Source organism: Fusarium vanettenii, assembly GCF_000151355.1.
Source record: "Fusarium vanettenii 77-13-4 chromosome 2 genomic scaffold NECHAsca_18_chr2_1_0, whole genome shotgun sequence".
In the NCBI taxonomy this organism is placed as follows: Eukaryota; Fungi; Ascomycota; class Sordariomycetes; order Hypocreales; family Nectriaceae; genus Fusarium; species Fusarium vanettenii.
Genome location: NW_003315867.1, coordinates 2749756 through 2775101, shown reverse-complemented (window position 1 = coordinate 2775101; position 25346 = coordinate 2749756). Strand labels below are relative to the sequence as shown.

Here is a 25346-nt window from a genome sequence, read left to right as displayed (position 1 = left end):
TTGAGGAAGCACCGCCATCGATCAGACCTGGTCCCTGACGAGTCCACACCCACCACCCGTCTGGATGAAACACGTCTCGACCTGCACGCCCACCGACATAATACCCGGGACATGTGAGTCTCTGAACATGCAGAAGCTTTCACCTCGCCTTGATTGGTTCTGTCTGACTGCATGTTGCTTTTTGATGTAACAGGGCATTGGATGGAAAAAAAAGTGAGGCGGACGGCCTCAGGCTAAGGGACAAGCCCACCCCAGGGCGTCTTGGAGATGTCGAATCATCACTCCCAATGCCTCTTCACTTCGTCTCTGCCTCGGCCCTTCTCTGTGGCACTGCAAATCAAAAGACTCCGATGGAGTGGTTCGGTATCATCCGTGATGTGCAACTAGGGTGTGCCGTTACACACCAGGGTGGTAGGTAGACATCTCTACGAGTTGCAGATGTCATCTCGGCCCAATTCGTTGGGCTCGCAAGACTTGACAAAGCAATGCTGGAAAGCCCTGATTTCTGATGTCCATGCACAGAGGCTTAGTTGATCAATATGACAGCAGTTTAGTTACACTGCCTCCCGAGGTAGTTCATCTCGAGTGACCCGTTGCACATCGCGCCCAGGCCAGCTGCTGTCCCTCCCCCAGACCATCGACTGGGGTTAGCCGGTAAGACGGTTCCTTTCCCACGTGGTGTCGCCTGCGGCCATTACCCCAGCTTGTGGGTGGTCGATCTGCGGAGCCTCAGTCGGGTGCGCATGAGGCCACCAATGACGCGACCTGTCATATACATCTTTGACGTCACGCCTGTTGAAGACGTAAATATTCGTTTGATTTTCAACCGTCCAGGTGCTGTCTGATTCACTTCTCCAAGTTTGAACCCGCTGAGCAGGAAGCTCAAGGTGAGGTTGACAAGTGTGAGCCTCATCCCAGACCGCCTCGGTGTTGCTGATGGGGCTGGAAACATGCTGCTTAGTAAATAGCAGCTAATAACCAGATGGACTCGTAATTCTCCATCATCCACTAAATACTTGATATAAAGTATTCTTGTGCATGTCGCGTTAGGGCTGGCAGCCACTTGCACTGGGCGTCGTCTTAGTACAGCTCCATATATGCACAAAGGCGCAAAACTACATGGAGGCGCACTCCCCAGTACAACCGTACATGCTGTTGATTCACAGCCTTGCATTGTACATGCCCTTCGGTTCCTGGATGTACCCTTTGACTCCCGATGTTCTGTCCTGTGCCACAGGGATGGCTATGTCAGACGAATTTCTCCCTGAAGCTTGGTTAAATGCCCTTGTACAAGGGGGTGCCGAGTATCGAGTCCCACAGGTCTAGCGCGGACGCCTTGTCAGCATGTTATTCTCCGAATCTGAGGCCCAGCAGCTTCTAGCGCAAGGGATGGTCTCGGCCTCATTGACAAGGGGAAACCTGGTCGGACGTCTCACTGCCACTGGTTTCCTCCTTCGCCTCGTTCTCGAAAAGTTAATCCTCCATGTGACAAGGGGAAACCACTGCCGTTGGCCGCCATGCGCGCTGTCCCCATGTCTCGGGATGTGCCATGCTTTGTGACACCAAGCAGGTGTCATTTCGGGGGAACGGATCGAAGTCAAGCAAGCGCTGGCTGACAAGTGACCACGTCAAGATGTGGACTAAACTGTATAAACGTCGATATCCAGTCGTTGCAATGAAGCGAATAATGGAAGGCGGACGTGCATGGCGCAAGATGCAAGGGATGTACCGCACTTTGGGTGAAATGTGCAGTACAGACCAGGTTTCCGTAGCAATAATACGCCCCCATCGAGATTACATAGAAGCATCTCAATCATGGGAACCGCAAACTCGAGCGTCATGAGGCTGGCGACGGTGATGGCGACGAGAGGAGACAGCTCAGTCTCGTATCTTGAGGCACTTGTGGAGGCGCTAACCCACGTCTCCCCTGGCTTGTGTCCTGACTTTGCCGCGGCTGTGATTGAGCTTGAAGGTTGTACCAATTGGAGCTCCCTCAACCAACCATTCCACCCAAGCCTCCCCAAGGCTAAGCTGTGTCGTGGCTTCTAGCGCGAGGGGAGTGACATGTTGTCTGGCGTCAAGCAACTGCCGATCTCTCTGCTGTGTACCTCGTTCAAACAAAACGTCAGCATAGCCTCTCTCGTCGACAGCCTCTTGTGGCTGTGGAAATTTGCTGCCGTGCTGCTGTGTGCCGTGTGCTCACGGCATAGCCGTATACACTGCAAAAACTAAGCCACTCCAGCCTAACCCGATTTGCGTCCGATATTGCTGTGAAGCAGCGGTATCCTGGGACGTGTTGCGAATGTGTTCACAACGGATGTGTGAGATGTGTGTACAGTCTCGGGCAGCATCATAGGGGCCCGACTCCATGAGCTAGCGTAAGACGGCCTCAGGCCGAGATTCTGTTGAGCCGCACTCCTCATACGGGTATAGAAGGATCGGCCGGAGCTCCTGGGGAAGGGGGATTGTAGATCCCAGGATCAAGACATGTAGCGTGCACGATCCACTGCAGAAGCATTATGGCATCCTCAATCTCTTCCTCCTGGTGTCATGTCTCGACGGCCTCGGGACAAGAAAGCCTCGACACTTGCTCTCTCCTGAGTCACGAAAGCCCTGCCCAAGATATTTCCTCGGCAGGCGGCCACGACATTGATTCTCACCCTGACTCCGAAGGCAGCAGTGGCAGCAGCATCGGTAGCAGCATGTCATGGATTCCAGGCAGCGATGACAACAACCCTGACCTGGGACATCGAACATTGGAATGGCTCTGTGACGCCGATCGCCCGTGGGAAGCACTCAACCTCTCCGTCGACCGGGATCTCTCCTTCTTGGTGCAGGCGTCAAGAGGCGAGGAAAACGGCGCAGCGGTCGGGGTTGGGGGCCTTCGGGACTCCCCTGGCCGGGACGAAAGAGCTTCCACTTCCGGGACAGGGCTCTCACTCTCAGCTTCCGGAGCGTGTAACTAACGGCCCGCGAAGTTGAAAGGGTGGGGTAAACTCCTCCCACCCAATAAGAGAGAAGTGAGTTGTCTTGACCTGAGACTGTTTCCGCTGCTGACAACCACGAAGCAACATGAAGGCATCTGGATCTCGTGTGACGCAGCCTTTGTCGAGGGGTTCTTCCACAAGGCCTTGTTTGCGAGAGCCGACAGACACAGCTGAAACTCGACTCTGCCCGAGATTCGATTCGACTGCGCCGATAGCACCTTTACAGGCGATTAGCCACGGCGCATAATATCACGCCATTCGCTGTGCTTCCATGCACATCAAGCGCACTATTTAAAGAGTTGCCCATCAACTCCGAAGTGTGATGGGGGAGGATTGGCTCAAGGGCCGGTCGGGGGTGACGAGGCTTGCAGGAGGAGGCTGGGGGAGCAAACAAACATCTCAAGGCTGGGTCGAGATTGGAGTGTCGAATGAACCAACATCCAAATAGAGACCGCAGATCTCGAGACGCAAGACATGGGTATGGACGGTGAAAAGCCAAGTCGGATAGCGCGGCTGTTGAAGGAAATGGATATGTAGCGTCGGTAGCGTAGCGTATGTCTTAATTCAATCCAAATTTCTCCATGAATTGATTGACACTCTTCCAGTTCAGCCGCAGTGGAAGGAATGTTAAGGTAGCATTGGCTTTCAGCTGTCATGTACGCGATGTTGCATGAGCCCTCCATTGAATCTACCCGCGCCATGCCAGCTGCCGCTATCGTCTTGTGGTGTAACTCTGTCTTGTTGTCGGCCATACAACAAGAGCAGGGGTATTTGGTGATGATTTTTCTTGTGTGCGTATGTGTTTCAGTTGTGTGGTGGTTAGCCTCGAATCCCTGTACCAACACATGCAGCCACATGGAGACTATCAAGTCTTGGTTGCAGGAAAGAGATTGGCCTTTTGAACCCGTCCGTCGCCCATTGAACAAAGTGTTGTTCGATTGTTTGTTCAAGTCCAATCGATCTTCTGTCGTCTTTCAACCCCTCGAGTACCAAATCCAACAATCAATCTTTGGAAACAGCAAAGTGATCGACCAAAAAGATCCCGTGACGCCTGTCATCAGCCTGTCACCAGCCATGACACATCCTCAAAAATACGTCGGTCGACATGGCTGAAAGTGCACCCCAAAAGATTGCCGGTCATGTGTCGTCGTTGTCGCCATTGTCGCTGTCCTTCTCGTATCTTCCGAAGCTCAACTCCTCATATCGAACCGTCCGACTCTCGTCTTCGATCTCCAGTGAATAGAACCTTCTATTTCCTCTGGGATATATGCCGCCCCACTATCTCGGGATGCAGCAAAAGCTACTGCACCTGATAGCAGCTGCCTCGGCGACCCACGGCGAACTGGATGCCTTCCTTTCCCACTAGAGAAAGGGGTTTCCCACCGATTGGAGACAAGCGGACACGTAACACTGCCCCGCGTGACTTGAGCAGGGCACGCATGAAAAATCAGGGCAATACAGGTCGCTATTGTTGACCAAGCTCTCCTTGACTCATGCCGAACAACTAGCCACAGATGAAGCGACGACGACGACCTTTCAAGCCCCCTGAAGGGTAGTACAACTCAACAGGGCCAGAACCGTCTGGCTTTGGTTGGCTCTGGATGCTCAGACAGTATCTTGTTGGGATGTGTGTTGTCTTTTCATCATGCTCCCGGAGCAAGCTAACCCCAAGCTCCAACCACTAGGAAGACAACTCTTCGGTACGCCTAGGGGCAGTGCTTCATGTGCTTCAACCCACAAAGCATCACGAAATCTGCCCTGGGTCGGCCTTGGGCAGTGCTGTTGGCCTGCGATGTTTCGAAAGTCGTGATAAAATCGCCGTCTGCCGCTCGCCAAAGACCTCGAGTCTCTTCTCTCCAAAACTTCCTGCCATCGAACACTTCCTCGATTCACTCCCGCCGAATCTAGTTTGTTCCATCATGTCGCATCGATCCGATACCCACCGCGAAGCTTCCCGGCGAGAACGTAGCAGTCGGGGCAGGGAGCAGGCGCCCCAGCATCAAGGACACCGCCAGCCTTCCGTGTCTCAAGTGCTGCACCAACAAATGCAGCAGCAGCAGCAGCAGCAATACACACCCAGCTATGCGTCGAGCTCTGGGTACGCAGCTACTGGCGCCTATGCCAGCTATGACACTTCTCAGGGGCAATCTGGGACGCCAGACTATGTCACCCAAGGCTATCCCCAAGCTCCATCCACACCTCGAGCCCATCAGGGAAGGTATGATGCTGTTGTATGCTTGTAACATGATTGGCGTTTGTTAACTAGCTTTATAGTGTCCCAGACAGCCAGTATTCGCCGGGTCGTGCCGACACCCGCGTGAGGATCGGTGGCTACCAGGACGACCCCGAGGATTCCGCCCGCCGGACCGAGTCATTTGTCCGAGATGGCGATGAAAACCGGGTGGCAGCGTCCAGGTCCTCGCAGTCCCGCCGAGCTCACAAGAAGAAGAGAAAGGACAAGGCCAGGAGCGCCATTGACGAATTCGACGCTGCATACCCCAACGCTGCATACGACGCCGCGAACCCCCACACCAACCAGTACACCAACGCATCTGGCCAGTACAATGAAGACCCCGACCTCGACTGTGGCAATGGTCCCAACCAAGGCGGTAGCTCTTATGAAGGCTACTAGGCCCGGGAGCTAGTGTCATTGGTGACTCCTTCGTTTGCGATGATTGGTGTTTGGGGTTGTACGATATGTTGAAAAGGTTTCGGTGTCTTGGCTGTTTCGTGGTTGGATGGATTGTTTTCGAGTTTATACTGTACTCATTCTGGGTATTTCTTTCGTCTCCTATGGGTTAGTTCGTCTTGGATAGCACTCGCTATGTTCAGGCACAATTGCCACTTGACAGATTGTACTATCAGAATGGATTCCAATTTGGTTTGTTGGGATTGGTAACGGATCGTTTTCTTAGACTGAATAGACGAGTTGAACGAGCCTGTCGAACTCTGGCTGGTGATGGTGTGGAGGTGTTGTCTTGAACCAACCAAACTCCAAGTGATCTGCTTGTTGGCTGCATACTCTAACGCAAGAGCGCGGCACCAGCAAGCAAGCCATGAATGAATTCAGAACTGGCAACGCATGCTGGCTGCGTTCTGCAGCTAAGACATATCCAGTGGCCATCGAATAACAGTGCCATCGAGCATTCAGCTGCTGTAACCCTCCCAGCCATTCATTTCCTATTGAGGAGTCTTGGGCCCCAATGGTTCAAGCCATCACGCTGTCGGCTGTGTCTCAAATGCCAATCGGGACAGGGGATAGTTGCATCTGCCCATCATGTCTTGCGAGATTAAGTGCAGGCGGCCGCCATGTTGTCCCCCATCTAGATCGTCCCGTGTAGCGGACTCCTGCAGATACAGTACATTGATCGGTGCGGAAGAGATAGGATGCGGGGGCTTCAAGACTTGCAACCATCGGTCGGCAAAGTCACCGCCAAAGGACTCCCCAGGGCATTCCAGGGAAGAAACAACCACTATGATCACTGATAGCTAGTAGTCCTCAGCTGTAGCCTGCAGTGCCCTGATCTGCGACAAGCAGAATTCTAGGGGGACAAGTGGCCACCGACGCCACCTAACGGGACAAACGCCAAAACCAGGGTCATCTCCATTTGAGCCAGTCCTGCCCACACACACGTCGCACTGGGCTGCGGGCGGGTATGTAGGTTCTCTGATGGATGGGCGGGCGGATGGCTGGAGTGTGTTTAACCCAAGGGAGGAGGGAGTTAAGAGTGGCCGCGTTCCCGCTCGATCTTTTCTGATCTTGCTCTTTTGCCCCTTTCTGCTCTTTGCGAGTTTTAGCTGTCTGCGTTGAGTTGGCTCCTGCTAGCACTTTCGTCCTGCCGTCGTGGAGCGACGCTTTGGCGACACATTTACCTCCCCAGCTCAACACACAACACGTCGAGTGCCTTGTCCTTCGATCCGTTTCGTTTTCGACCAATTTCGCCATGACGCGCAGCAGGGCGTTTCATAAAGGGGCCAATGTCGTGTGTCGGTGAGCGAGAGACGGACCCGTCGGTGACATCTTCCAATGAATGCCGCATCACCTTTTATCCCAAGGCCTACAGTCCGCCTCATTGTCAGTACGCCGGGGCCGTTCTGGTGTGTCATTGGCTGTCTCCATCAGAGGCACCATGGCCCGAGGCCACAGTCCTCCGTCGATGACTGGGCCACATCGTCTATACGACGGAAGACGAAGGCTTCTTCTTCATCTCGTCGTTATAAACTCGTCGTATCCGATCATCCTTCAGGTAACTTGAGTTGATCTTCAAGTTGTCGGCAACCCAAAATAGTTCCCAGCCTGCCATGGTCTTGTCTCGCCTCACTGTTCCCCTCAGTCAGCTAGCTCTTTCGCTCTGCCTAGGCAGTCACACGCACCTCTTCCACCGTTGACCCCTTGAATCCTCGTTGTCAAAAAATCGCAGCCATCGAATCCATCCGAGCCAAACGCTACTCGATCCTCTGCATCCTCAAACGGAAACACCGCTCTCGATCTTGGAACCGCAGTCTCTCCAACCGGCAACTGCCGTTCGTCGTGTGAGCAACCTCGAAGGCTTTCGCCAGAATTTGGGACCCCGACCCCTCTTCCTGAACAACTGCTCGACACCTCACCGAGATCGTCTGCGGGAACGAGGCCTTCCCCTAGATCCGAAAGGAGGTGTTGTCCAGCCATCTCTATCCCTTCATCATCGCTAGAGTGTTGCCGTTGTCCCCGAAGGCCGGCCTGACCGTGTGGAGCGTCGTCCATATCCACCCATCCTTTCCTCTTCATAAACGGGTGCTTCCTAGTAGGCCAAGAAGAAAGTGGGATCGGAGGACCCTGGTGAACCAAGACCCCGGTTCCAAACATTGTCGTCAACACCTGCGCCATCATGAGTGACGAGCGCCTCCACTCCGCGTGGGATTATTGCACCCATCCAGTCTTCTGGTATCAGGGGTATTGGTGCTGTCTGGATGAACAGTGCGAATATCGATACGTGCCGGTGCCCACAGACCCCTCTTGGACGTATGATCCCACAGGCCACGACGGGGATGGCTTGGCCGCGGAGCCTGGTGCTGATGGAGAGAGCAGTTTGGTAGGTTTCCAACTCCATCAGTGAAGACAGTCCAATACTGTATGAAGACATGCTGACACAGACCGTTCTCAGGGTGACGGGACCTCCGGGTATGGAGGAGCCACTGCCTATGATGAATGGCGAGACGATCATCAAGCTAGCAGCCAGCAAGACCAAGATGCGTACCAGTGTTATGTCCAACAGTACGACGGCTACCAGCAGGATGGTTACCAGCATGGTGGCTACCAGTATGGCGGCTACCAACATGGCGGCTACCAGAATGGTGGCTACCAGAATGGCGACTACCAGCAGGACCAGCAGGACGATTACCGGTATAACAACCAGGACGGCGGCCAGCACAGCGGCTACCAGGAAGGCGTTGGTCAGGACGACTATGGCTACCCGCCGAACGCCGAGCAACCAGTTCCTCCGTCAGATGTGGCTACCATGGGGAGTGGATCGAGGTAAGGAATGATCCTTTTCCAGAATGTTCGAGTTGCTAACCTTGGCCAAGTGCTGCCCAGACAGACTCGCCTAGTTCGACGGAAACCCCAGACAACGAAGACGCTAGTATGGTCGGGAATGCCGACGAAGATACCGAAGACAGGACCTGGCCGTATGTCCAGGAAGACAACAGGGACGGTCAAGATGTCGACGAGGCCATGAACGTGTTTCCCGATTGTCCTGTTGTCGACACTCGCTACCCACGCAAGTTGTCGTTCGGGACCGAGTCCGAGTCCGGTGTCGATCAATCCAACATCGAGGAAAGGCCAGACCTAGGACCTCGATAAAGGAGCAGAAATTGGGTGCCTGAAGAGTGCATAAGCTCCTCCACTTGAGGGAGCCCATCAATGTTGTCGGAGGCGTTCGAAAAGGGGTTCGTAACATGAAAAGAGTCAAGTGAAGGGCAGGTCCTTTTCGCTGTCAATGATCATGATGATGATAGAAAGATTTCATTTCGCATGGATGGCTGCATGGGATGGACATCGGATAGAAAGAGAGGGAAGGGGCGAATGGAATATGTGTTCTTTCAAAAAGACTCTCAGGGGAAGATGCGTGGAACCATGAGGAGGGCATTGGAAAGGAAGGTGCGTTCATCAGGAGTATAGATTCTGGGAAGAGTTTCGGGGAGAGTTTTGGGAGGAAGGTGGTGTCTTTCCAGGAGGAGAATTTGTTTCCCTGGGAGGAACAAGGACTTGACGTTGAGTCAAGGTTGACGTTTGATCGAGGTGATGTGCGTTTGCTTGCCACCTATGCACAGCCTTGATCCTTCGTCCCGAGATTGGACATCCATGGTGGTCAGGGGTTGAAGTTGGTCTGTTTTGCTTCTTTGGACATGCTTTTGGTTAATATTTGTTCTCGGTTATTTCGCCCTAGTTTGATATTCGATATAACCCGTTTCAATGGTTGCAAGCCCAGAAGCCTTCAGGCCATGCCGTAACGCCACAGAAGGCGAGGGCGTACGCAAACCATTTTGTGGCCCTTGGATGTCGGGCCGCCTTGAAGAGTGTGCCTCATTGGCGATCATGACTCGAGGGACCAATTGAGTTGCCGTTTGCAGCTCGCCACAGTCTCTCGGCATGATCCAAGAACAGAAGTATCTCCATGATGACTGCTGTCCATACGAGGGTCATAACCACCCATCATGACTGCACAGCCATTTTTTTATGCAGTTTTGCTTCGGGTTGTGGGCGCGTTTCGGAAGGTCATTCGTGTAAGTCGCATAGGTTGTTCAGCTGCCATATCCAGAGTCCAAGTGCCAGCGACCGAGTACAAAAGAAGAAGGAGGGAAGACGAGGCAAAAATGGCTTTAAACTCGGTCGCCGAGACCAGGAGAATAAATCATTCGAAAAAAAGAAATGAGGCCTCGCCTTGAGTTGATTTAGCTCAGACTGGACGCAAATTGCAGTCCGCTGGGGTGTGACGGCCCCCAGACGACCGGGATCGTGACGTCGAGTGTGTCAGAGGGAGGTGATTGTCAATGTGCATGAGCATGAGGCTTGCCGTCTCATATATTGAGGCCTCATGCCTCGTTCTTCGTATTCCTCATCACTCGACCGAGCTCCCCGGAGAGAAGAGGGAGACTGGCCAACCGGGCATGCCGGCTTATTATCGACGGATGGCTGAGCATGCACGAGGTCCCTCATTACGAGTCCACAGCTCCGAGGCATCCAGCTGTCGCAAAGCTAGCTCAATTACTGCGACTCGAGTCTCCGGTTCATGACCTGGTCGATCAAGTTCACGACGATCCATGACCATCATCGTTAATCCTAGGGCTGTCGCCTGAATGGTTGACCCATGTTGCTGGGTATTGAAGTTAGGCAGCCTGGTTGCCTTGCCGTTCCTGCGTTTAGTGACAGCGGGGACTGCAGCCACTAACACAGTCACAGCGACCCTTGGCTAGTGAGTCAGATAAGGCGACCACCACAAACGCTTCCCCAGAAATGATCGTCCGCAATGGATGTTATATATCGTAGGTATGAATATCGTGCAAACGAAAACCCTCAGAGATTTTTTTCGCCTTGTGCAACGTGATTGCTTTGTAATAGTTCAGCCTGGACCAACCGAAACTTCTAGGCAACCTGCAGGACAAAGACTCATCCCCTCAAACCGCCACATCCCTCAAAATGAAGCCCCTCGAAATCTCTGGAACGACAGGAGAGGGTGGCGGACAATTGGTGAGGACAGCTATCGCTCTTTCAGCTCTCACCGGCCAGGCAGTAACCATTTCCGATATCAGGGGTGGACGTGAGCGCGGAGGTAAGTGTTGCGCCGACCGACGCGTTTGGATGTCCTGCTTACCATTCGCAGGACTCAAGAGCCAGCACGCCACGGCCATACAGTTTCTGGCAGAGGCAACAGACGCAGACGTCGAGGGCTTGACCGTGGGATCGAAAACAGTCACTTTTTGCCCCCGTCGTGGTCCAGCTGATCTCCTTCGGCGAAACATCAGCATCTCGGCCGAATCTGGTTCAGCCAGTACGCTGCTCATCCTGCAAGCGATTCTGCCTTTTCTGGTGTTTGCAGGCAACGAATCTGACGAGCCGGTGGAGCTCGAGATATCAGGAGGCACAAATGTGTCCTTTTCCCTCAGCTTCGAGTATCTGGATCAAGTGCTTCTGCCTACTCTGGAGGATCGCTTCTCCATCCGCGTCGAGAGGAGGCTGATCAGACGCGGCTGGAGCCTTGGTCCCCAGTCAAGAGGCAAGATATGGATCAAGCTTTTCCCTTTGAAGGCAGGACAGAGCCTGCGGTTCAAAGCCCCTGAGCGCCCACAGGCCTGTGAAGTCAAGTCTATCGACGTCAGCATGGTTGTGCCTATCAGCGTCCAGGAGAAGCTCCAGGCATCACTCACAAAGGACCTGGCGGGCCTATATCCCGGGTCAGATGTCCATTTTAAGCTGGTTGAGGACTCGAACCTCGATTCACGGTGGTACATCCTCCTAGTGGCTCACTCAGGGTCAGGAATCCGATGGGGACATGATTTCCTCGGATCCATGCCCAAGAAGACCAAGAATAGGGACAACTTTGCGGCGCAGATCTCTAGCAAGGTATGTCGTGGTCTATATGGGGAGACATCTGCAGGAGGCCAGGCAGATATCCATCTTCAGGACCAAGTTGTTGTGTTCCAAGCACTCTGCGACGGCTACTCCTCTCTTCCTCGAAACGACGAATCTTCGCCCGACATTCTCATCGACGCAATGGGCAACCTAGACATCGGCAACGGACGAATGAGAAAGGAAAAGACGCATGAACCCTTTGGACATGGTTCACTGCACGCGCAGACGGCGAGATGGCTGGTCAGCGAACTGCTTCCGAGTGTCGAGTTTTACAACAAAGGCGATTTAGTGAAGGGCACCGGCACCAAAGTCTAACTAGCCAAGCCCTGATCAGGGTTACCTACTACTTAAGCAATTGCGGAACCGAGTGGGTGCAAAATCCTCCCGCTCGGCCCATCCAATGACGCTATCTGGCTGCGCGTCGTGGAGTGACTAGTGACGTGGTCGCGGGGTGCATTGTCGGGAATACTGCCGGCGATGCCCAAGACGGGCCTCATATAGACCATAGCTGACTTTATTGCCTTTGTGTTACCATCTTGGGAAGCTGGGTATATAAATCATCATGCTGCCCCTGGCCGAGTGTTTCAGCTTGGGTCGAAATAGAAACAAACTCCCGAACTAATTGCTGCCTCGCCCCATCCTACTTATCGTCCTCGTTCCGAATGCTGCACTTTCAGCGATGCCCAAGCCTACGATGACGACGAAGGCACCTCTCCGAATCGATATTGTGCCCAACCGAAGCTTCCTTCATGCAATGTCCACGTCCTCTTTCCCCAGTCCTCGCCAGCAGCACCAGCGGCGATATACACAGGCATGAGGTGGTCGGCAAAGGGGTGTGCCTGCTTGGCGTCTCCGCGCTTACACACGGCGGCCATCTTGTCCTCTCTCACAGCAGGGTCCGACTCTACCGCGTCTCTAAGGGCGTTATCGAAGCTCACAACATAGGGTAGGGGCTCCGTCTTTCCCTCGAACATGAAGTGCATGTCGCGGAGATTGTGCACCGACATGCCAGCACCGATGATGACAATGCCTTGGTCTCTAAGCGACGCGACAGCACGACCAAGGGCGTAGTGAGCATGAGGGTCTTCGTTCTTGAATAGTGAGACCTGGACCAGAGGAACATTCAAGGGGTTCGTCTCCGGGTTGAAAGCTATCTTGATGTGAGTATATGTTATGCACTGGATGCTCTATGCACGTACCGACGTGGAATCCAGACCAGACGCCATGGTCAAGACCGCGCTTCACTCCATAAGACTGAATGCCAGCTTCTGAGAGCATAACCATGATCTTGCTGGCGAGCTCAGGGTCACCCTTGCTAGGGTACTTGGCCTTGTAAAAGTGGTCAGGGAATCCATAGAAGCTATCAACGTGTCAGCAGAGGCCTGGGCAGTCAGCGGACAACGCACTCGTAAATCAGGTCAGTGTCAACGGCGTTGTTGACGTGGATAGTGTCCTCTTTACCCATCCAGTGAGCCGAAAAGACAACAACAGCCTTGGGCTTGACCTGCTGTGTAATCTCCTTTCCGATCTGCTGGAGGATTGGGTACACGGGGTGCTCCGTGTTGTACTGAACATCGGGCTGAGGGGCATCAGCAAGGTCACTGTGTATTCATGAAAAGACGACTTACACCTCCATGGCTGAAAAAGTAAACCGGTGTCTTTGTAGCTGATCGTGTCGCCAACGAAGCACTAGCATTATTCTGCTGCCCATGCCAATCCAGACCAACCCTCTGCAACGTCGATGAGAAAGCCTTGAGGGGCGCCGCACCAAAGAGGGCAAGCATGGCGACAGCAAGCGAGACGATACCAATCAAAGCTCTGAATTGGGCCATGTTGATCACAATGGCTTCTTGCCCTTGGACTTGATATTGACTCTCTAAAAGGAGAACGAGGCTCCCGGGGATTGGTATTTATAATGTCTATATCCGTATTTCCTGATATCGCGCCGGGAGATTCCTCAAGTGTGGATCTACCGCGCGCTTAAAACTGGGGAACCAGCGTTGGGTTTGTAAGAAACTATTAAAAACGACCTTGTCTGGTATGTTGTCCTTTTTTTAATAGTTGATTTAAGCTTTTGTGCCTGTATCAAGTTGGCCTGGTTCAAGTCCAATCGGATTCTCCCGCGAGGATGAACCACAGCAACGCGTTGGGCATTGTTGGTTCGTGTACTACAGGCATTGGGTTTCATAGGTTTATCGGTTAATGGCTGGAAGAAGTCAAGAGTTGCGTCTCTTTATACTCGAGATGGGACGGTACTCCAAGCGGAAGTAGAAGCCATGATATTCCGAGGGGTCCAACAGTGGCTTGATTGACTAGCTACCTTATTGTACACAACGCGCCATTTGCCTATTCTCCCGTCATGCATGATGATGCACACATGGGGAAGCCATGATATTATCACGAAGCTACTTCATATCTGGCCAACTTTTTTCTGAAAGCATACTGGCTGTACTATTCTTAAAGGTCACAAACTACAGCAACACAACTACACCTCCAACAACAGCCGCAACACCGGCAAACACGGCATTCTGCGTCATCATGGGCGCCGCATTACCCGAACTTGTAGTTTCGGCCTCGGTGGCTTTGGGCTTTGATGCGGCCGTGGCAGAAGACGCGTCGGTGACAGAGGCCTCATCAGCAGCAGAAGACTTGTCGGCTACTGTCGTGTTCTCCTCCTCACTCAGCCTATCGGCACCAGCGGTGACGATGATGGGCGCCATAGTCTTCTGGTAGCTTTCAATGGTAGTGTCGGATACATCTTGAATGATGTTTCCGTTGTGCGACATGGAAACTTGGTGTGTGCAGCTGGCTTGGTCCTTGTCTGGGTCGAGCTCGCAGTGGTACTCCTGATAGCTGGCGTACTGTGAGATATATTCACTCTTGAGAGACGAATAACTCACTTCGTAGCGTCATCAGTCTCGATGGTGATGGTCGCTGTAAGAGTGGACGGGCCGCTGGCGATAATACCCGTGGTAGAGTCCTTGTTCACGGCCAAGGTGGTGTCCTTGCCGTCAATGGAGACAACAGAGGCCTTGTAGCCCTCAATGTCCTCGGGAATCCACCACTTAACTGTCTTTGTCTCGGCGGCCGCAACAACAGCGAAGGCACCAGCAAGGAGGGCGAGAGAGCGAACCATATTTCGTATGAGGATGGATGAGTTGAGTTGAGTCTAGAGAGGGACCTCCCTCAACGGGTACTCTCCTAGTTAAATACCTACCCGAGAAGCATATATTTACTAGTACATGGCACTCAGAATAATGAGATCCGCCGTGAAGAATTGACATGCTCGCTCTATTGCTAGTTTTGAGAGGTTGCTTTGGGACTTCAGTCTCCTTTGGTGAGGCAGTAAACGTCAGAGTGACCGAACGCCATGTTAGGCCGCTACATGACCAATAACAACACCTATGGGGAAATCGACATTGTTTTCATAGGAAAAGAATGAACGAGAGCGTGAAACCAAGCTTCTTCTGGAAACCAACTCGCAGTGGGTCGTGATGATCCTTGATTTGATCCATGGGGTTGATACCCACCAAAGAGAGGCTCTGCACTGGGTAATTGATTGCAGTAGCTTCCAGTAGACACTCAAGGGTTTGACTGGCTGTTTCTTATGTTTATGGTATCACCAGTTTATTCGTATAGGTATTCATTCTATGATGTTGGTTGCAAGAACAAAAAATATCGCATAACTAACTGGCGCCATTCTTGGCACCCTCCAAGTCTTGGCATCGTGCCTTGGACGGGAGACTGTTGGTCTTGGCAACTCACCACAATCGCCTCGCCCAGAGTCGCAGTCGCCATCGCTTCTCTCTTTCTTTTTCCCTCTGCTGCTCTCACCCGTCGACTCGCCTCTAACCCCGTCCGCCCAGCCCTTGGCACTCTACTCGGCGGCCCTTTTGGCTTGGCTTTACGAGTGACCGACTCTGACCCTTTAAACTCGGCCATGACCTCGTTTATCCTGTTTCCTCGTCGTAGCTGCTGTTCTCTTGTGCCGTAGCCCTTTCGCTCCTGGGCTTACAAGTCATACCTGCGCTGCAAACCCTGCCATCTATCCGCTCACATCCCTGCAAGAGTTTGCGCCCACGTCTCTTCGATGATCTTGACCCTCTCCTGGACACTGCTGGCTCTGCTAGCCCTCTGCACAGCCGCGCCCGCCAACCAGGAGGCCCCCGCCGTCACGACTGCGCCTATCTATCTCCCCTATTACAACAAGGAGTCGTGGTCTGTCGTGCGCGGGAGCATCATCTCAAGTGTGAGTGCTTCGAATCCAATCGCGTGATGTTGACTAACCCCTCAAGAATCCCGAAGCACAGGAGACCACATACACAATATTTTGCCCCGATGCGACCGATTCGAACCCGCCGGCTTGCGATCTTTCGCTCGAGTTTCCTTTTGTGCTAATAGAAGGACCCGACACGATCCAGTTTCATGGCACTCACACATCGACACTGTAGGTCGCGACATCACGACGAGTAGGATCATGAGCACTGACATTGCAAAGCACGGCCAATCTAGAGTGCACACTACACGGCAAGACGAGGGCAACATGTTCCGGATACTCCAGCTTTGCTGACGGTTACGATAACGGTGTTAATGAGGGTCCAACCGAGGTGACATGGACATCGACATTCTCGGGCAGCCAGATGGAATGGGGCGTCTTGACCATGGCGGAGCTTCCTCACGACCCCGATTCTTTCACCGCGACATGGGCAACACCGACGGGAGGAAGCGAGTTTGTGTCTGTACCAATGGCCACCGAGAGCGACAGTGACAATGCCGGCGCAAGCAGAAGCATCGACGTGTGTAGAGCCGTGTTTGCGGTTGTGTGTGTAGCCGGATGGCTATGGTAGCACGGCAAGGTGACGAGCAGCACAACATGAGGATTTATTCCAGAATGGAAGAGCAAATACCGAGGGCGGCACGAAGCGTGATCTTTTGGAACGATTATACCCGGTTGTTTAAGGCGCGTTGTTTTATTGGGTTGGCTATTTTGTTTCGGCGTTTTGCATAGCGATTGCGTGGCATTGGGAATGGAGGCAAAGAGCGGGAAATGCGTTGAGAGTAGGGAACAGGATTGAGTAAAATCACATGGCACAGAGCCGCATTTCATGAACCCCTGATTGTTTCATGAGTTTGGTATTTGGTCTACGGCATGAGGTGAGGTCTTGAGTCAACTACGGCAGTTGAGTGAGCCATGAGGTGCCATGTCTTTGAATGGCAGTTCAGCCAATCTCTACTTAGCGAAGATGGATCATGGTACTATAGAGCGTAAACTTTACTGAATTTGTTTGTCGGTCAGACCGGAGGTCTTCTGGTGTTGGATAATCCAAGTTACAGAGAACCTAGATGAGAGTGATGCCAGGAACAAAAGGAATACAACAGCACCGGCTTGCTTGCACAAGCAGACCCAGACAGATATCGACGATCAGAAATTCCAAAAAAAAAAAAAAAAGAGAAAAGAGCAAAAAAAGAATTGCCAGGATTGGGATTCGAACCCAAGCATCTCTCGATACTGTGGAACTCCCTTGTTTAGAGGGAAGAAGCTCAACTTTCTTGAACACAGCGCCTTAGACCACTCGGCCATCCTGGCTTATTTGTTGAAGGTGCGTTTAGTATCTGGTACTATGGAGTCGCAGGAGCACCAAAACCATAAAGAAAAGTAAGATGAAGCAAAAAAAGACATCTCACGATGGTTTCAATGTCAAGATTGGGATTCGAACCCAAGAATCTTTCGATACTGTGGAAGTACACCCTTGTTTAGAGGGCAAGAGAACTCAAGTGGGTCTTGAACACAGCGCCTTCGACCGCTCGGCCATCTTGACGATTTGATGTTGAACGGCGATTCTGTCAGGGCTGATACGTAGGGCGTGGATGGTGAATTGGCGGGTTCTCGTCAGTTCTCTCGAGGTTCTCTACACCGTACGTATATGTGATTGTAGGTTCATTACAAGTCGTCGTGATTACTGATTGCTCCTTGTCAGACGCCGAGGCTCTGGTTCAAACACCCGCCTACAACAAAGCTTGGTTAATTCGTGAAACCACCATCCCACATGCAGGTACCCTTCTGCCACCCATTGTTGGAACCATCCGTTTGTGCGACTCAGATCACTCCGCTAGTGCCTATCAAAAACGCTAGAGGAAATGAGGCCAAGTCTATGACGAAAAATAGGCAGATCTATCACAGTGACAGTCCTGTCTCTTGCTGACGGGCTTGCTGCGAGGCTTTCAGGGTCGCAAGATTACCCTCGAATCATGCATCAGAAAGAATGATTTACGCATACGAGAGGTGCATCTCAGCTCCAAGACAGGAAAATCTTGGCTCTAGGGAATGTGGGTGTAAAAGCAAAGACCAGAGTCTGTCACTGTCTTTTCTGCAGGCCAAGGTCTTGGCCGTGAGCTCCCTTCTCCTTCCAGCTCGCTCGTCTCTTTTCGTCCCATGTTTTTTATCCTCCATGGATGTCACCTTGAGGGGCTGACAGCTAGCACAGACGGTCGGGTAAGCACCGTGAACCGAAACCATTCTAGCCATTGATGTCACTAGAAAGGGACAGGGTCTAGAATCGACGGTTTCCTGTACCTTGCTTGCTATTTCACGTGTCTGACTCAGCAGCCATCTGCAAGGTACCGATCATGATGGTTGACGCGGAAGACAGAAAGCGTTGAACGGTTCCTTTTGTTGTTGTTTCTGATTGAACATGTTTCACGTTTCAAGCCGGGCGCCTTTTTTTTTTCACGTTTGCTTGCGTGTGCATGTGTCTCGGTCTGGGATGCAATGCGATGCGATGCGATGAATGGATGAAAAGGTGAAGCAAGGGAAGAATGCATGTGGGTAACGTTTATGCAGAGCTGACGGGTGGGCTACAGGGATCATTCTGTGCTACGTTGTACTCTGAACGGTGAACATTGATCAGTATCTACAAAGTACAAGAGATACAGGCAAGAAAGGCATAAGGAGATAATCTACTTGAATTCTCCGTAGGCGCGCCATCAGCAACATGGTCCTATCAGGAGTCTTGATGACGTTGACATCCCCCATGGCGCCAACCTAACTCACAATCTCAGCGTCTCTCAGCGCCTGTACCGTCCCAGCTGCCACCCAAGCCAAGACACGTCCAGTGGGTCTTTTACCCCTGGCGCTTTTTCCAACTCTGTTTCGAAGGCGTTTTTTCTCGCTGGCACCATCATCGATCACCGCCATGTTTGGTGTCAAGCGGTAACAGACAAACAGGAGATACTGGGTTATATCTGTTTGTTACCCGCGCGGCCAGACGAAACAATGGCCATTTTATCTGTAACACTGATTTTCTTCAATCCAAAGCATGTCACTGGTCAGTTTTGACGGTTGATCGACCGAGCATCGTGGGTCGAAAAAAAATCCCATGGGGAAGCCGAGTTTCAGGGGTTATAATCCCTGGACTCAAGAGGCTGAGCCCAGCCCAACTGCGGAGGAGAGAAAAAGACGTGGGTTTCTTCTCTCAGCTCCTCTTGATCTAGACTTTGCTTTTGGATTAGTTGACCCTACCTACTGCAAGACAAGACAAGACAAGACAAGACAGGCCTGAAAGCAGCCAGTTGGGGGCGATATTAATAGCCCTCTCCCGTCTTTCCAAAGCTCCATGTCATCCATGCCCTGGTCGATCTAGCCCGGTCCAGCCTTGGAATCTCTTGTCGAGCCTCAGCTTATTTCTCGTCCTCGTATTCCGATTCTGTTATCGTATCTTTGTCGAATCGCTTCGCTTCTGGCCCCTCTGACATTTTTTCTTCTCTTTTCTTACTTCTTTCTCTCTCCCCATTCTCTCCTTCCATCTGTTCAAGGGCCATTCTCTCCCTCAATTTTCAGCTTTGACGCGACTTCTCGGCCTGAATCGTACATAGATTTCTCTCGCTTTACTCGACACATTCATCGGCTGCCTCTGACATTCATTATCTACAAGGGTTCAATATTCATTCACCCGCAAAACAAGACGTTACCCACTCGACCCATCGCTCACTTACACCCACATCGACACAATCATCGCTGAGCGACACCAATTTTTGCAATCATGAAGCTCTGGGCCTTGGCCAGTTTGGCCTCGCTCGCCGTGGCTGCTAACAAGACAGCTCCCAGTTCCTTGGACATCAAAGACCCTGGTATGTCGCGTCTGTCTGTATGTCGCACGCCCAATTAACAAGCCCAGACTCCATCAAGGATGTGGCAGCAAGTATCGCCTACGACGCCATGACATACTACAGCGGCAACACATCCACCGTCCCCAAGGATCTCGGCGATCTCCAGGATCCTTATTACTGGTGGGTTGCCGGCGCCCTCTGGGGCGTCATGCTGGACTACTACCACTTCACTGGAGATCCCAGCTACAACGATGTAATCATCCAGGCCCTGCTGGCTCCCACAAACCTCGGCCCCGATCACGACTACATGCCTCCTGAGCACGCTGACGAGGAGGGCAACGACGACCTCTTCTTCTGGGGCTCGGCTGTCCTCTCTGCCGCCGAGCGCAACTTCCCTCAGCCAAACAAAACGCTTCCCTCGTGGCTCGACATCAGCGCCAACGTCTTCAACGAGCTAGTCGGTCGCTGGAACATGTCGGCTTGCAACGGTGGCCTTCTTTGGCAGATCTTCCCCGAGAACCCCAACGGTCTCACTTACAAGAACTCGGTCAGCAACGGCGGCTTCTTCCAGCTCGCGGCTCGTCTCGCCCGAGCCACCGGCAACAGCACGTATCTCGATTGGGCGAACAAGGTCTGGGACTGGTCATGGGAGGTTGGCTTCATCGACAAGCGCAACTACCACGTCTATGACGGCGCCAGCGTGCTCGACAACTGCGAAAAGACCACCTACCACTCCTTCACCTACACCAGCGGCATCTACCTGTACGGCGCTGCCGTCCTCGCCAACTACACTGGCAAGCCCGAGTGGGAGGAGCGTTCCAAGCGGCTCCTTGACGGTACTGACTGGTTCTTCTCCCCCTTTGATAACACCACGGACATCATGTACGAGGCGGCTTGCGAGACGGTCAACACGTGCAACTGGGACATGTCCACCTTCAAGGGTTATCTATCTCGCTTCATGTACCAGAGCATCCAGATGCAGCCCTCACTAAAGGACCATGTTGAGCGCTTCCTCGTGCCTTCAGCTCAAGCCGCTGCCAAGACTTGCACTGGTGGCAAGTCTGGTCGTGAGTGTGGTATGAGATGGTGGGTAGGAGGTTTTGACGGAAACCCGGGTCTGGGTCAGCAGATGTGTGCCCTCGAGATTGTCCAGGGTCTTTTGCTCGATGATCTCCCCGTGCCTCTTCAGGGAGATCAGATCAAGGTGGTCCGCGACACCGACTGGAACAAGGAGACCAAGACCAAGGCCACTCCTACACCGTCACCGACCAACACAGAGAAGCCCAAGCCCACAGAGAGTGACGACGCTGCCAGTCTCGCTCGGGCAGATCTTGTTCTTGCGTCGTTCAGCATTGGCACAGTTCTCCTGCTGTTGGGACTGGCCTAAACACACATGTACATATATTATAGATTTGCACCAGGATTAGACCACAGGCGTTGTTAGGATATGATAGAATGGGCGTCTGGATTCTTTCTTGTAAAAAGGCCCATCATGAGCGTTGCTTCTATAATTTCACGAGATTACGTCTAGACACCTAGATCCAACCAGAACGCCGTCTGTTTATCGTCTTTTCCCCCTTCTTTTTTCCTCTATTGTCCTCTAACCTCGGCCAGCGTTACCTTCAACGACTCGAGGAATCTCGTCACCTCAGGCTCGGTGCCGAGAGTGATACGAAGGCATCCTAGGCAACCGTGCTCCTTACCCCTGAATCGCACCACAACTCCCTTGGTCTCGGCAAGTTTCTCGTATACTGCCAGCGCTGTCGCGTTGTCAGGGTTTCCTGCCGCGTCGAGCATCTCGTAGAGCAAAAAGTTGCTCTCGGTGCCTCCGCGGAGACGACCCACGCCAGGAATCTTGGGAAGCTCCTCGATAAGACGGTCACGCTGCTCGAGAAGACGAGCGCGGTTGGCGCGCATCACGGCAAGGCCACGCTCCGAGACGGCATAAGATGCGAGAGAGCTAGTAGGGCTGGAGATGTTGTAAGGAGCCTTGAGGCTGTTTAGAAGCCTGGCAATTGGGGGTGAAGTGAAGGCAGCGCCGAGACGAATACCGGCCATGCCAAATGCCTTGGACAGGGTCTGCATGACGACGAGGTTGGGGAATTCGGTAACCCACTCGGCGAGAGAAGCATCTTCGGGGGCAAAGTCGACGTACGCCTCGTCGAGCACCACAACGCCGTTCCAGGTGGGGTGGTTGAGGATCTGCTGGACGTCGGCCTTTGCGAGGAGCGAGCCTGTGGGGTTTCCGGGCGAGCAAAGGTAGACGAGCTTGATGTTTGGTTCATTGGACAAGGCGGCGAGCACGGCGGGGACATCAATGGCAAAGGACGGGGCCGAGAGGAGAGGGACCTTGACGATGGCGACGTCGTTAACCTGGGCGGACACAGCGTACATGCCGTACGTAGGTGGGCATGTAAGAATGCGATCGCGACCAGGAACGCAGAAGCATCGAAGCAGAGCGTCAATAGCCTCGTCACTTCCAACACCAACAAACAAGTTCTCGGGCTTGAGCGTCTTGGGAGTATGAGCGTGGGTATTACGAAGCTGGCAGAGCTGCTGCTTCAACGGCTCCTGGTGAGGATCAGGATATCGGTGAAGACCGAGAAAGTCGACGTCGGAACCTCCATCCTTGGCGATATCATCCCCGAGCGAGGGACCGTATGCGTTCTCGTTGGCATCGAGGAGGATATTTGTACCATCGTCCTTGTAATCGCTGCGGGACGGTTGGTCAGTTTGAGTCCAAAGCGGGGGAGGGGTAGCAAACTTGCTCTCTTGCGCAGCGATAGGGCTGGAGTGCGAGGATGTTTGGCCTTGCGCAGGCCTCGAGGTTGAAGGGGGACATTTTAAATTGAAGCCCTTTGGGTTGGGAGTAGTTGACGGGTGTGAGTAGACCAAGATAGAGCTTCCCTCGTGGCTCTTTAACTTGTCCAAAGTCAATTCCGACGCCGGAGGGACGAGTCACTGGTGCTTTTTTTGTGGGGCCGTGCTACTTGGCTGGGGACACGGCAGATATGAGGGACACGGGATATCTGTGGTGTTTGCGACCTTGATGGATGATTTGATATGAGAAATGGATTTATTGGAGCTAGGAGAGTTCGCATGTGAAGCATTGGGAGTCAATTACTCATGTTGACGATGCTCGGGTTGAGGTTGAGGTCGCTGTAGATACCCTACACCAAGCACCGAAAGACTCACTTCCCATCAATATCTTATTATATCTATCCATTTTATAGTACATGGGTGTAAGTAGTGCTCCCTAGGCTACATAGTGACTCAGGTTTCATGTCTCGGCAGCAGGGTAGTCACTTTCTCCGACATATGTGGCGGTCAGTCATGTTAGTGTAATCTCCAAGTTAAAGCAACAACTGTCATCTGTCATCTGTCAACGAATTAACCACCCATACATTCACCAGACCATCGAACAGGGCAATTGAGAAAAGGAACAGCTAACACTCAAAGAGATCATTTCGTCCCATGTCCTTCCATTGATTTCATTCTCGCAAGGTCTCGAGAACTCACAAGACCCCGCCCATACGATAAGCAAGACCCGAGCACAAGGACGAGGATCAATGTGTACACCTCTGTACTCGCCAACACATTGCAACATATAAGCCGATGCTAACGGGGACATGTAGAAGTCTCATTTGAGTCTCTTTCACAGTCCGACATGACGCTTAGATGCAGCCACAGACCGATAACCACCTCACGCCAACAGCATGGACTGCAATAACGACTCGACAGTCACAGCACAAGACAAGATGGTCGTGTGGCCCAATGGCAAGGCGTCTGACTACGAATCAGAAGATTGTGGGTTCGATCCCCATCATGATCAGCGTTTCTTTTTGCCCTGGTGTTGTGTGGTGCGAGATGCAGATGGCGAGAGTTTCGTTGGTGTTGAGGGGCTTCAAGGTTTGGACAACCCTTGCATCCTACCCAACTAACTCTACCTCTTTTTTTTTTGCTCGCAAACATAAACAACAAGCACGATATACATCACTGCCACTATTGTCCGGCTCTCATCCGGCCTCGACGAAAACTTTTCTCATCATGCCTCTTCAAGTGGGTTTGCATTGATTTTAGTCCGTCCCGAGACCCGCTTTTCCCACATGCCGCCTTCGAATCCTTCGTTCGGCCCGGAAACTTGAGCTGCAACAGACGGCCAAAACATCAACCAATCAAGAGGTCGTGTGGCCCAATGGCAAGGCGTCTGACTACGAATCAGAAGATTGTGGGTTCGATCCCCATCATGATCACTCTCTTTTTGCATCTTTGGACCATGTTTTGATGTTGTTTTTGTGCTTTCTTTCCAAAGGTGGCAGGCCGGAGACTTCGGGGCCGGAGGACGCCGGGATCCACTCCGGACCCACCTCTCTTTTTGAATCTCCGCCGATGCTGTCTTTGATGTGGATGAAATCATTCTATGTCGCAACTACACCATATGGTCGAAAGATGAGAATCTAGAAGACCAAAGATGGAGACGCGTTGCTATATATTGATACGTTGTCTCCCCTGTGATATTACCAATGGGATAAAATACTCAGCATCTGTAACGGAATCACTAATGGCTTCACCCAACTTGCCGGGAATAGCTTGTCAATGAAGTAACACAACATGCTTTCATTCAGCTCGCTTTTTCCTTCTAGTCTAATAACCATGTAAATGTCAATGGCTCGCAAATGCAAGACGATACCTCGCAAGTCTGTCTAAACGAAGATCGAGTGGAGATGATGACCACAACCACACGACTAAGGACTCAACCTCTTTAGCGTCCACTCCTCAGCGTCTCCCTCACGCTCATACACGAACCGGTCGTGCAGGCGACTCTCTCTACCCTGCCAGAACTCCATCCTGTCGGGAATAATTCTCACGCCGCCCCAAAACTCCGGCACAGGAATCTTTTCCTGTCCTTCGAATCGCTCCTCGACTTCTTTGTACCACGCCTGTAGCTGCTCTCGTCCATCGTCACCCTCACCTTGAGGCTCTAGCACCTGACTCTGTCGACTAGCCCATGCACCAATACGGCTTCCCCGTGCTCTCGTGTCGTAGTACGTCTGGCTCTCCTCACGAGTGATGCGCTCCACCTTTCCCTCAACATGCACCTGCTGCTGCAGCGCCTCCCAGAAAAACAGCAGCGCAGCTCGTGGGTTGCTCTCCATATCTGCCGACTTACGCGACGTGCCGAGGTTTGTATAAATGACGAACCCGCGGGGATCCAACTCCTTGAGGTACACGGTGCGCGAGGACACGCGGCCCGACGGGAGAGAGGCAGTCGAGAGGGTGCACGACTCTGGGTGTGCGACGCCAGAGTCTGGTTTCTGCGCGCGCGAGAACCACTCGTGGAACTGGGGGATCGGCGAAGTCGAGTTAAGCTGCGAGCGGACGAGGGTTCCCTTTGTGAACTGCTCAGCCTGGCCTGTGGGCTTGGAGCCCGCGGGGGCGACTGAATGCATCCTGTCAGCGAGGAGTCATGAGGCGATTCCCATCGCGAGTGCGGGGGAGGGGCAGTCAAAACATACAGATCAGCTTGGACGTCTCCGGGGGCGGATGAAGAGCCATTCTTGCGATTGACAGTAGTGAAGCAGTAGGATTAATTCGCATTGACTGACTTCAATATCTGGCGGTGAAGAATGAGGGTTATATAT

General features: G+C 52.7%; 9 protein-coding genes across 9 annotated transcripts; 5 read left to right on the top strand and 4 right to left on the bottom strand.

The window, feature by feature from the left end:
* Positions 1-4906: 4906 nt before the first annotated feature.
* On the top strand, positions 4907-5869 carry NECHADRAFT_99310 (uncharacterized protein; the record flags this gene model as incomplete). Its single annotated transcript, XM_003046657.1, has 2 exons — positions 4907-5205; positions 5262-5869. 2 exons carry the CDS (start codon positions 4907-4909, stop codon positions 5617-5619), a joined length of 657 nt encoding a protein of 218 aa, XP_003046703.1. The 3' UTR covers positions 5620-5869.
* A 1986-nt stretch (positions 5870-7855) lies between these two features.
* On the top strand, positions 7856-8829 carry NECHADRAFT_76652 (uncharacterized protein; the record flags this gene model as incomplete). Its single annotated transcript, XM_003046656.1, has 3 exons — positions 7856-8059; positions 8132-8502; positions 8553-8829. 3 exons carry the CDS (start codon positions 7856-7858, stop codon positions 8827-8829), a joined length of 852 nt encoding a protein of 283 aa, XP_003046702.1.
* Positions 8830-10665: 1836 nt separating this feature from the next.
* Positions 10666-11913, top strand: NECHADRAFT_32251 (uncharacterized protein; the record flags this gene model as incomplete). The annotated part of the gene is made up of 2 exons (XM_003046655.1): positions 10666-10802; positions 10860-11913. 2 exons carry the CDS (start codon positions 10666-10668, stop codon positions 11911-11913), a joined length of 1191 nt encoding a protein of 396 aa, XP_003046701.1.
* A 374-nt stretch (positions 11914-12287) lies between these two features.
* On the bottom strand, positions 12288-13430 carry NECHADRAFT_76650 (uncharacterized protein; the record flags this gene model as incomplete). Its single annotated transcript, XM_003046082.1, has 4 exons — positions 12288-12748; positions 12798-12958; positions 13005-13177; positions 13227-13430. The coding sequence occupies 4 exons, from the start codon at positions 13428-13430 to the stop codon at positions 12288-12290; spliced, it is 999 nt and encodes a 332-aa protein (XP_003046128.1).
* Positions 13431-14069: 639 nt separating this feature from the next.
* NECHADRAFT_76649 (uncharacterized protein) lies at positions 14070-14734 on the bottom strand (the record flags this gene model as incomplete). The annotated part of the gene is made up of 2 exons (XM_003046081.1): positions 14070-14451; positions 14499-14734. 2 exons carry the CDS (start codon positions 14732-14734, stop codon positions 14070-14072), a joined length of 618 nt encoding a protein of 205 aa, XP_003046127.1.
* A 954-nt stretch (positions 14735-15688) lies between these two features.
* Positions 15689-16445, top strand: NECHADRAFT_76648 (uncharacterized protein; the record flags this gene model as incomplete). The annotated part of the gene is made up of 3 exons (XM_003046654.1): positions 15689-15847; positions 15894-16045; positions 16097-16445. The coding sequence occupies 3 exons, from the start codon at positions 15689-15691 to the stop codon at positions 16443-16445; spliced, it is 660 nt and encodes a 219-aa protein (XP_003046700.1).
* Positions 16446-19637: 3192 nt separating this feature from the next.
* On the top strand, positions 19638-21091 carry NECHADRAFT_34132 (uncharacterized protein; the record flags this gene model as incomplete). The annotated part of the gene is made up of 2 exons (XM_003046653.1): positions 19638-19725; positions 19773-21091. 2 exons carry the CDS (start codon positions 19638-19640, stop codon positions 21089-21091), a joined length of 1407 nt encoding a protein of 468 aa, XP_003046699.1.
* An 87-nt stretch (positions 21092-21178) lies between these two features.
* On the bottom strand, positions 21179-22546 carry NECHADRAFT_66637 (uncharacterized protein; the record flags this gene model as incomplete). Its single annotated transcript, XM_003046080.1, has 2 exons — positions 21179-22407; positions 22469-22546. 2 exons carry the CDS (start codon positions 22544-22546, stop codon positions 21295-21297), a joined length of 1191 nt encoding a protein of 396 aa, XP_003046126.1. The 3' UTR covers positions 21179-21294.
* Positions 22547-24415: 1869 nt separating this feature from the next.
* Positions 24416-25336, bottom strand: NECHADRAFT_73480 (uncharacterized protein). The gene is made up of 2 exons (XM_003046079.1): positions 25221-25336; positions 24416-25144 (listed from the first exon to the last, which is right to left on the bottom strand). Exons 1-2 carry the CDS (start codon positions 25258-25260, stop codon positions 24450-24452), a joined length of 735 nt encoding a protein of 244 aa, XP_003046125.1. The 5' UTR covers positions 25261-25336; the 3' UTR covers positions 24416-24449.
* Positions 25337-25346: the final 10 nt, after the last annotated feature.

What these genes read in the sequence shown, in the direction of transcription:
- NECHADRAFT_73480 (XM_003046079.1), bottom strand. Translation starts at nt 25,260, where the DNA reads ATGGCTCTTCATCCGCCCCCGGAGACGTCCAAGCTGATCT. An exon ending in GGAGACGTCCAAGCTGATCT is followed by an intron (nt 25,145 to 25,220) that starts GTATGTTTTGAC and finishes GGATGCATTCAG; the next exon opens with TCGCCCCCGCGGGCTCCAAG.